This window comes from Teleopsis dalmanni, chromosome 2 (genome assembly GCF_002237135.1).
Source record: "Teleopsis dalmanni isolate 2A chromosome 2, ASM223713v2, whole genome shotgun sequence".
NCBI classification, from domain to species: Eukaryota; Metazoa; Arthropoda; class Insecta; order Diptera; family Diopsidae; genus Teleopsis; species Teleopsis dalmanni.
Window position 1 is genome coordinate 191269532 of NC_051847.1, and position 12113 is coordinate 191281644.

Here is a 12113-nt window from a genome sequence, read left to right on the forward strand (position 1 = left end):
CTCGCAGAAGATGTCAATAATCATGATATTCTTACCATGATTACCATGCATTCTGTATCTAAAGATATGTTAAGTGGTGGTCGCGATTAAAAGTGTTCCTGAAGTGTCTCTGAAGTAAGAGAACTCTAAGTGAGGTATATCAAAGAGAAAGTATGGGTTGTGGCATATTAGATGGTGTTCCCCCGTTGGTGTACCAAAAGTTATATGTAGCATTAACATTTATACATCTCAGCAATCATATTTCACAAATTGAATTTAAAAGATATGTTATGTGGGGGTCACCATTAAAAGTGTTCTTGAAGTCTTCGAAGTGAAGTATAATTTTCATATTGAAAATAGTAATGGACTTTTTGAGTGTGGTATATCAGAGAGAAAGTATGGGTTGTGGCATATTAGATGGTGTTCCTCAGTTGGTGTATGTAGCGTTAATAAATTTTGCCATCTCAGCAGTGATATTTCAAAAAATGAATTTAAAAAATGTTGAGGTTAGAAAATCTAGTTTTAAGAAATGAACTTAGAAATACTTTTCTAGTTTTCGGTTGTGAATAAATTCTTTTGATAAATTCTGAACATAATAAAGGAGATACTTATTTAATATATATAGCGTAGTGTTTTTTATTTAGTTTAATAAGAAAACTATCGGAGTCAATACAAGTCACTAAAGCCCGCTATAAATATGTCATAATGGAAATAAAGCATTTTAATAGAGTAATACCACTCTTAATCGATGACGAAAATATGGGTTGCGGCATATAGACTGAGGTGCTCGTAACTGAAACTGTGCACGAAGTAATATTTAATAATAAAAAAATCCGGAGGGGCTAAGCCATAAGTGTGAAAGTTCTAAGGTAAAGGTATGTGTATGTGTTAGAGGAGGCAGTCGTATACAGTCTTAAAAATAAAATTGAAATCAGATTCTCTGTTTTATGATTTCGATTGGCACATAAGTTTTCATAAAAAAAATACTAAAATATGCACCATTTCTTGATCTGCTTCGTAGTTATGTGTATAAAATATAGTCTAATAGCAAAAAAAAAAAAATTAAACAAAAATAGAAGAAATGATAAATAATTTATAACATATATTAAATAATTTATCTGTCTTATTAAACAATTTAAAAACACTAAAATGGGTATGTGTGAATTAAAAATAGAAAGGAAACTTCTATGAGATAATCAATTACCCCCTTAATACAAGGCCTTAACTCATTGGTATTAATTTGAATAGATTTAGTTGGATGCGCTCGTAAAAGTGCATTCTTAAACCGCATCCAAACTTTTTTTAGCGTATTAAAATAAAAGACATTGAAATTCGAATTGGAAGCAGTTGAACTATCACAGCATATAAACGACTGCAATTTAAGTGTGCTACAATAAAACGAGTTAATGCACCTTTACCGTATTTTGTGTCAACGCGGTAATTGATTAAAAAAGCAGTAAGTATGATGACATCATGCTCTTTTATTGTAAGTTCCAAGTGCAACTTAGTAATTTTCATTTTACTTTATAAGAAAAATATATAATTTTTACAAGAAAAATTGCTTTTTATAGGATTCTACAGGAAGGATGATAAAATTCGGGTTTTAATCTATTAAACCTAGAATAAATATATATTCAATATCAGTAAAATGAGTTAAAATTAGGAATACATATGACTGAAGTCTCCACAATCAAGAAGTTAAGTAAAATCACAATTTAGATCAAATTTTACAAAACGAAGGATCGCTAAAATCTCTAAAACAAAGGTAAAAACATTTTACCTCACCAAAAATAAAATGACAAAAAAAAAATGAATTAGTTTAAGATATTTAAAATATTAAAATAAAGTTTCAGTAGTAAATCAGTTTATTCAATATGATATCTCCATGAAATAAAATATTGAGTTCTGTGCATCTAAATCAAAAATCAGTTTATGTAGTGTACATTTATTGATTAAATGGATTAGTTATGAAAGAAAATTTTTGCATGAAAATTATTGCTGTATATTTTAATTATAAATGGAACCCAAGAAAACTTAAGAGAACACCTACTACAATTGGATGGTATAAAGAAAATGCAATGCACTCTACGATTCATAAATGCCGTAGAAAGTATGGTTAGATTAGGTTGGAGTGGCGGCTTTGCATACCAAGAAAGCCTACTTGAGCACAAATAATGGCCCGCTGTGTTACCACAGGAATAGTGCTGGTTCGTACATAGACAAAAAGCTCAGTATATGACCAATGCCGAAAAAGGCAACTACTCCCACATTAGGCAAACCTGAGAATTCTATGAATCTGGTTAAGTTCCTAATATTGCAGGATGAAAGCTCAGACAGATTGGTACTGACACATAAGGCGAAATATAGTTTCCTCCTCGTCTTCAAAACCCCAACCGAACCCTGAAAGAGGTCATTATAAGGAAGACCTAGTTTAGGTAAGTGATTTAAGGAAGCATGGCAGGTTTGAGTTATGATTGATGTAGCTTAAGTGCCTACAAGTGATTCAGGGCATTGATTGCCAAGGACGCATTTTACAGCATAATGCACAGACCCATAGAAGGTAAACTTTAAATAAAGCTTTAACACGTTCTGATCAAATTGTCTTATTTAGATACAGGCGATTTAAATGAGGGTATGCTCTTATTCATAAAAAGAGCAAAGCTCCTACGTGCTTTAAATGGAAATATGCAGAAGAGAAGTGAGCTTCTGTTCATGAAGAGAGCGAAGCTACTGTACATTTCTGAATTCATAAAAATTATTGTTAATTCGTATTAAAATGAAAGCTGTAGGTATAACTAAGATTAGCTGATGCAAAATCCGTCTGCTTTAGCAGGAATCATATCAGTTTGGATGTACAAAACTCAAATCACAGTATATTAATAAACAAAATCAAAAAGCTCTATCCTAATAAGGGGAGATGGGCAGTAAGATGAATGCAAATTATTTCGTTCGATTATCTATTCTAAAAAGGAGTGAACTTGTACTTAATTAGTCCTGAGTCTTAACTGGTTGACTAGTAAATAAAAGGAATAAAAGGTTGTTCACTTTGTACTTAATAGTGTAGGTCGTTTAGCATACTATAACGTCTTTTCATTCCAAATAAGATACTTATCAAGTAAGATGTTTTCGCTAAAGAGACTATGCGTGACGTTTATATCTGGTTACTTTATAGGTCATTGCAATAAGTGAAGTCGCTTGATATTCATGCTAGCGGTTTTGTGAAACAAACTATTATTTTTAATGTCCAGCTTCTGATAGACCAAAGCTTTACTACTAACCTGGTCTAAAATTAAATAACCAAGTCTATGCACAATGGATTTATTCTGGTCTCATTTATCTGACTCTCGTATTAATAATAATTCTTCATCTAATATAAAATTAAAATCAATTAATAAAGATTCGTTTCCTTAACATCTAAATAGATGTATTACTGATTGAATTTTGTTTATTTCTTAAGATTTCAATAGTTATTATATACTATATATTCTTGTTACTTTTTTTGCCTTATGTTGGAGATCACAAAATTGATTCATTTTCACAAAAAATTTATGTTAAACTAAACCATTTTTATTTTTTTAAAAATAATTTCGCGCTAATTATGGAGTTCATCTTTATAAGGCCAACTTATGTTAATATTATTTATTTAAATGCATGTTTTTGGTAATCTGGTGTAACATTTTTGCAATTTTTCTTTGAAGTTTTAGTGTTTTTATTATACATATAAAACTCTTATATTCAACTAATAATTATAATTTTTACAAAAATTAAGATTTTGTAATAATTTTTATGACTGCATTAAAATTAAAAAAAAAAAAAAAATTTTTAAGATAGTAAAAGGGAATTTACAAAACCTACTTTGTGATATCAATAGTTTTTGCTGATGTGAGTTAAAATAATATGGTTCAATATTATATTTATTAAATCAATCAATCAACTTTTATTTTCACAATCCACATTAAAAATTGTTTGATATCTGAAAATATTTCACTTGGCTTTACTATGAGTTGTGTTGAATGAAAACAATCTTAAGATTGCTACGGTGTGAGGTTAAAATCCACGGTTTCCATGTAAAACCAATTGAAATGCTAAGTATGCCAAATATATTATTAACACATACATATATGATATTTTTAACAGTATGGATTGTAAAAAAGTATTTACCATACCTTTGATTCCCAGAAAAATGGAGTTATTTCTTTCTCTATGTTGATATGCAATATATATTGTATTCGTATATGTTTACATTTTCGCCAATTGAAAATATAAATATTTCGATTACCTTTCGATTATTATTCATATTACATTGTGCATTGGATCTCATATTTCCATATAATCACTGGTCTGCATTCATATTTGATAAATCTAAAACAATTACACCCATCCTATCTTATATTAAAATTACATTAAGATTTCTAATTCAATTACATATAACATAACATTCTCTTTTATTATAGGAGATAATATACAAACATAATGAGAGTTATAATTTATTTACTAAAAAATAAGTTTAAAAATTCACAAACAAATTAAATATAATTAAAATTATAATTTCCATGTGTAGATGTGTCCATGTGTCCTTCTGTTGAGGTTTTTTCCGATTTAGTGCAACTGGGCATTTTTACTCGAAGAACCTGAATTTGAGCAACTTGCAGCTTTTGGATAGTGGAGTTGGCAGCTTGGCTATAGAAGTGCCGGTCTGATTATCTGACTGTAGATCATCTTTCTAATTTCCATGTGTAGACGCTACTGTTTATATTAAAACACGTTTAGTTCAGTTGTTATTTAATTAGGGACATCCTTTGGTTTTATTTATTCTTTAACTTTTTTCTACCCTTCGAAAGAAAGAGAGAGATTTTAAAGTAAGGGGGATATCAGAGAGCACTATGTTTATATGTATGCAACCTACTACATATGATATCTATTGTATTAGCCTTATCCCAATCGTCGATTCTATTATAACACTTAAAATAATTTTCATTATTGCTTGTGTTATAAGTTTTTAGGATTCTAAAACTTATTGTTAGGCATTAAATAAAAGCGATTCAATAGAGACATACTGTTAAATTAAAAAAAAATTACTACTTGTGTACGTAAAATGTTTCCTATGGTTATAGTATTGATACAATTTTATACCAGCAATAATTAGTGTTGTTAAACAAAACATTAAAAAATAAGAAAAAATATATCTAAACTTGTTTAAGAAGTTTGGATATTCCCACTTTCCACTTGGATATTTCTTTCCCACTCGAATAAGTATTCGAGTAAAAAAAAATGATTCTAGTCGAAAAAAGCAGAAGTGGTAAAAAGTGGTAGGTACATCATTTAAGTATAGAAAATTCTATTCGAAAAAAAATTTATATTTCACTTAAACATTTGGTAGTTCATGGTAACATAGAAAAATAATTTCATAATACCAAAAAATTTATTTTGATGATGTTCATTGAAGAAAGTGCTAGCTAACAGTACTAAAAAATGATGGAACAAAAAAAAAGAGGCAATAACTAAAAACTATCTTAATAGCTATTTAATATTAAATTCTAGTAAATGTAAGCAAGTAGTCATTCTGCTATTTTGAAAGCATAATATCAAAGAATATATTCAGGGCTAGCAGCAAGAATTGCATTAATAAGGCAAAACAGGCTTTTGCAAACTTAAATAAAACTCCAGAAACTAAAATTCAAATATTCAACTCAATAATAAAGTCCACCTTCCTATATGGATGCGTTACAAGTCTTTACTTACCAGTCCTTTTACCTAACAAGACTGGATAGGCCATACTCTGCGAAGACCAATCAATAACACCACAAGAATGACGATCGAGTGGAATTTCATGGGTAACCGAAGAAGGGGTAGGCTTGCGCATACCTGGAGAAGACAAACGGATACAGAAGTGTCACGTGTGCAGAAAAGTTGGAGAGAGATAGCTTCAAAGCTATTAGCTAATAATTGTTCTGAATGGAAAAATTTTATTGCGGTCCTATGCTCCTCTTAAGAGTTAAACGTATTTATATATATCTCACTAAAATACTGTTTTCGTATACACAGCGTATTTCCAAAAAGTTTTCGACATCTTTTGAATTTTTTTTTTCATTTTGCAAAATTTATGCTAATCAAGTGCGAATACTTTCAGAAACACATCAAAAATGACAAATTAAGTGTTTTCACATAAATCAAATCCAAAGAAATGTTCAGTACTATTAAATAAATTTTACGAAATATTTGAATAAATATAGTGCAATTTATATTGTACGATGATTGTTGATAAACAAAACATTGATGAGGTGAAGTGTGTAGAGCGTCTTTTGATTTGTCGTATTAATTAAGCGCTGATATAAAAATTAAAGACGCTTTGACGCCTGCAACTTGAGACAGTCTACTTTTAAGTTATTGAACTTGAACTCTTTTTATTTTATTATTTTTAATTTTATTATTATTTTTTTTATTACTTTTTTTTACAAAACGCTTGAAGACTTTACATCAATAAATATATTTTAAATTTTATAATACATATTTGCATATACAAAGTTTTACACAATACTCATAATTAACTTAATCAGGTTCAAATGCAGGGTCTTTATACAATAACATATATTAACTATAGCCTACGTAAAAATAAACTAATATTGAATAATACTTTTATGTACACTAAATTAATTTAAATCTTATTCTAATCAATATATATATATATATAATAATGTTTAAATAGTGATAATACTTAAAATATATGATTTAAATGTGGATTTTGATGAAAAACTTTACGATGTTCTTGCAGTTGTAAGGGTCTAAAATTGTTCAGCAGCAATTGACCTCTTTTATCAAGAATTTGCCAAAATTTTGGTAACTGAAAATATATAATATATAATATTTTAATCCAAATACTATATAAATATTTTATGTGATTACTTCTAAATATGAAATTGGCACAACCTCTGGAAATATATGCCAAGTTACGGCTTCTGAACACGGTGGTGTAGTTAATGATCCTTTATAAGTGAAATAATCTTCACGATTAATGTTACCCAGTAAAGCGCCTAAGGTAAGAAATTGTGATGTGCTAGAAGAAGAGTTGTAATGCACTAATTGGGGGAGTGTATTATATATATCATTAAGTGCAGGATAATACACGTTAGGTGACTGAAAATAGGATAATAAATGTAATAGTTATTTCTAAAAGATTACTTTCGTGTGATATTTTTACTTTACCTTTACTACTTTAAATAAAACGGCTACTACTGCTATGCCATCTTCATACTCTCTAGCTTCCTTTAGGTCTTTATATTTACTATTTTTATGAACAATATGCATTTCTAAATCATAACGTTTGCCATTTAACATATGTTCCGAACCTTTTTGTTGAGAAGAACCCCAGTGAAAATGTGCTGCTTGAGCTTCATATATAGAAGAGAGCAAACCGCCAGTAATGAAAGGTTTTCCACCAAGTATTGTTTTTGGTATTTCAAACTCAACTACATTATTTTATATAGAAAGTTATTAATAATATTTTTTATTTTAGTGTGAATATTGTATATTAATAAACATTGCTTACTTGTATGTCCATTATTTTTTAGTAATAATAATTCTTCAAAGAGATCATCATAATAACCGTATATTAAAGGTGGTAAATTAACATTATAAGACTATAAAAATTTTTATGTATATAAAATATACTAAACAAAATTAATTTAAATACATATAGGGAATTATTTAAGTTAAAATTCTCTCATTATTACTTATATTACTCTTACTTTGTGTGTATTTATCGCTATTGGTGATTGTTTAAACCCAATACACTGTGGATATTCCTGGAACCATTCATTTGGATTATCATAATTGAAGCTTTCTGAATAATAAACAGATAAAAATCTTTTAATATGCATTCATTTAATTTAACATAGTTTTGAAATATAAAATTTGCAAATAACTTAATTCGATAATTATTGTTTACATTGTTAAAATTTTTTTTTTTTACTCTAGAGAGTTGTAGAGATTTTATAGAGCATTTTAAAAACTTCACATAATTTTAATAGTTATTGTGTGTATGACAAACAAAATGGTAAATTAAGGTTTTATCAAAAAAATCTGCAAATTGAAGTAATTTCATGCTAAAGTCAACAGAAATATATTTCACATTTGTAAAAAAGATAGAAATTACATTAATTTCAAAACTAAATAAACCAATTCATTAAAAGAAAAAACGCAAAAGCACGCACATCTAACAAATACAGGAAAACTAACATTTTATGTTATTAACATTATTGCGAAAATGTTAAATTAATATTTAGTTGTTTGTTGAGAACTCGTGAGCTTAGTTAGTTACAATCGACGTGTTGTTAAGTAAAATGACAATGCTATACTAATCAGGCACCAGCAAGAGCTACTTTTTAACTGATAATAAATATTTATCTATTTTTTTAACTCTTACACATTTTATTTTATATAATGATAGTAACTAATTAAGGTTAAATTAAATAATTAAATTAAAAAAAGAAAAAAAAAAGAATAATTAATTTATCTGAAATTGAAAAGTAAAATATAATAAACAATAAATTAGTTACAACTTCTGTGATATTAATAATAAAATTAAATCATTAAATTAATTAAACTAAACAAGCATTTTCAGATGTGAAATATATAATTCGACATGGTCTTAAATAATAATAACACTAAATAATAAACTGCAATTCAAATTTTTTAATAAGAAGTGAGTTTCTCAGCAAAACCACAATTTCTGTTAGCCCCAAAAATGTGAAATAAAGTGAAAGTGTGTGTAGAAATCTTTCTAAACTCTTGTAAATCTAGATGCAGGATAATATTACTAAAATTCTTATTTCTAAAGACTAGCCGAACATATGTGGAAGAGCTTGATGAGCTAAAAAATTTATATTCAATTTAAATGATCCAACCCACAATCTATCAAAAATATGAATTATTTCTGAGTAGAACTTAGTTCAAAATGGTTAAACTCATGATGGTTTCTTAAGAATTCTGACCGTTAGGTATATTGTATCGAAAAATAAGACATGCCTTTTAAATAAATTTACAGCACCTAAAAGAAGAAGAAGAATAAGAACAGGAAAAAAATGAAAATACACGAAATTTATCACCTTTGGCTAGATAATGTCATTCCATTACGGAAGCTTATGAACTTACTAGACAGGTGAATGGCTCAAATATAGATTTTAAAAGTACAATTTCGTTTAGCAATCGCATAAGTTCTTTTTAGACCTTACTAAATACTTTTAAGATTTCATTACGAGATTCCCAGAAAGATTTCAGCTCAAGAACTTCTTTTTAAATAAACATTTTTAAATAAATAATTAAAAATATATAATTGTTATTAGGCGCACAATAGATCTTTTAGCTCAGATTGCATTAATAGTGTACTATTTAATAATAAAAAAAGAAATAACAATGGTTTTCCCAATGATCAAATTTTTTTTGTCATAAATATTGCTTAGTGGTTTAGGATGTTCGTAAATAAATTGGGGAGATATAGAAAACGTCTATTTATATCTATCTACTAAATATTGTTTATGCACTACTTGGAGTAAGAAAGTAACTGTACTGCTACCACAATTGCAATCTATATGTAACATATATCTAAAAAAATATTTACTACATATTAAAATATTAATATATATTTTTTTATAAAAATATGTTTTTGAAATAATTTACATAAGATTAAATTTATGTTTTAAATTTAGATAGAAATAAATAAAATTTTGAGCAAGTAACTTTTCCATTTTTTAAAATTTTAATATTAAATATTAATATTAATTAATATTATATTAATAATTATTGATATTAATATTAATATTAAGCTCTATTGTGGTATTTATGTTGTGTTATAATTGGCAAAAAAATATTTTTGGAATAATTTACATTATATATATATTATATTATATTAGATTTAAATATATGTTTTAAATTTAGACAGAAATAAAGAAAATTTCAAGCATGTAACTTTTCTATTTTTTAATATTTTAATATAAAATTTTTATATTTATATTAAAAATAGTATTTATATTATTAATAATTAATATTAAAAGTTAATATATTAATATAATACAATGTAATATATCAAAATTTATTAATATTAATTATATTAATATAATTAATTGCTTGAAATTTTATCTAAATTTACAGAATATATTTAATTTAATGTAAATTATTCCAAAAATATATTTTTACAATTACAACACAACATAAATACCAGAATAGAGCTTAAGACCATTAGTTGTCGTAAGCAATAGTTCGAAATTATTTTATTATTATAATAATTTTTCAACAAATAAAAAGCGGGCTGTAGCTTCTGAAAATGAACCGTTGAGCTATATCTATTCAAATAGAAATGCAAAATAAACGCTTTTTCACAAATTATTTAAACAACCACTATAATTCTTCTTTATTTTTTAAATAAAATATATTGAGTCTTTGTAGTATGTGCTTATCTAAATAATAAGTTCTATAACCATTCTAGTTTTAATCTGCAAGCTACATCCGCTGTTAAAACCGAAGATTAATTTTATAATCATTCGATTTTTTACTTGCAAAGTCACCCTTAAAGTATATATCTCACTATAAGTGTATCTGCGTACAAATATAAAATACAGTTTTAAAAGAAAGGAAACTCCCATATGCCCTTGATTCTGTTAAAAGTTCACAATTCTGTAATTTCGTTTAATTATTGGTATTTTAATTATACACTAATTGTAGACATATTAAATGGATTTGTAATGCATAATTAGTAGCTCATACGTACCAGGCACTGAGGTGAAAGGCAACACTAACAATAAATGCTGATAAAGATTACCAAATGTTGGAAAACCCATTTCACAATTAATATTAGATCAATAATAATAATAATATTTTAATATAATCAAAACAATAAACACTATTATATTTTATCTTCACTTCAACACAAATAACGCACGAAGTTTAAAATCCAAGCTTATCTTTTTCAGCAATTTTTGCAGCGCGTCTTAAGCCGCGTTCATTTTTGGCAAACATTTGAAAACCGACTGAGCCAAAATTTTTTCAGACTTTATTTTTTATATGCAATATAAGATATGGACACAGAATTGGAGTTGAAGTGCCATGCTGCACGTGGGGCATTTGCTGCTCGTATTTGTATAACAATAAAACGCTTTGAGATGATTTGTTCAGGTAGCGCAATAAGTAATAAAATTAGATTTCTTGCAAGGAAATAGCTGAACCTGGAACTAAAGATCACATAAAATCTTAAGAGAATTGACTAAATCACATAAATCAGCGAAAATGTCAAAAATTTCAATTACCTTTCAAATGACTTGGAAGGGACTAGGTTAGTAATGTGAAGTACTTCTGCATGACACACGGTCATGACACATAGCTTTAAACTCGAGAATGTAAATAAGACCTCCTAAAATTTATCTGCGATACTGCTCTTCTTCTCCAATTCTCCAAATAGTTCAAAATAGTTGAGTTGCGTGCATGTGGCATACAGTTTTTACTCATAATTATGAATTTTTAATGGTCAAAATAATAATTAACCAACAAAATTGCCATAAATAAATGTTGAGTAATTAAATTTTAAGCTATGAAATACGCGATGCGTTGTAAGCGGTACGTTTGGTATGAGCGTTAAGCTGTCCACGTTGTGTTCCCTTCACGTTGCACTGCAACGCAAGCGAACTTTAAAGGCACACTCGGTGCGCATCACATGCGCAGGTACTTGAAACTGAATGAAATGGTTTTATGAATGATTTTATTCTTTTATTTTGAAATCTCGTATTAATTAGTTTTAATTTGTCATTGTTAAAACAAGAAGTAATAAAATTAATAAAAGTTGTAAGTTAATCGCATAAATCAGGTCAATAACTTTACTACCAACGAAATAAGTGGGTCGTTGTAATTTACATAAACTGATATGTAAAAAAAAAAAAATTTTTTTTTGAAAAAATATATTGTCAAGCCAGAAAGTACAATAAGCATATATTTATTTTTTCCAGTCAGCAAATTGCTTTCTTAAACCAAAATCAGACTTAGTATTACATAATGTTATATAATGAGTTAGTTATATAATGACAAGCATTGTGCTGAGCATTCCGCTAGAGCTAGTATACTCAAAAATAATTTTTGTGACAGAGTCCGCA

At 27.4% G+C, this 12113-nt stretch overlaps 1 protein-coding gene across 1 annotated transcript; it reads right to left on the reverse strand.

Annotated features, from left to right (window-relative positions):
• Nucleotides 1–6694: 6694 nt before the first annotated feature.
• LOC119676437 (carbonic anhydrase 2-like) lies at nucleotides 6695–10811 on the reverse strand. The gene is made up of 6 exons (XM_038087676.1): nucleotides 10742–10811; nucleotides 7725–7819; nucleotides 7526–7616; nucleotides 7183–7445; nucleotides 6883–7113; nucleotides 6695–6820 (listed from the first exon to the last, which is right to left on the reverse strand). Exons 1-6 carry the CDS (start codon nucleotides 10809–10811, stop codon nucleotides 6695–6697), a joined length of 876 nt encoding a protein of 291 aa, XP_037943604.1.
• Between the last annotated feature and the right edge of the window lie 1302 nt (nucleotides 10812–12113).

Excerpts from the sequence above, each read along its gene's own strand:
- LOC119676437 (XM_038087676.1), bottom strand. The coding sequence starts at position 10,811 with ATGGGTTTTCCAACATTTGGTAATCTTTATCAGCATTTATTGTTAGTG. Across the intron at positions 7,446-7,525 it reads AAAAAATAATGGACATACAA|TTGAGTTTGAAATACCAAAA; the intron begins GTAAGCAATGTT and ends AAAATAATGTAG. Across the intron at positions 7,114-7,182 it reads TTTTATTTAAAGTAGTAAAG|TCACCTAACGTGTATTATCC; the intron begins GTAAAGTAAAAA and ends TCCTATTTTCAG.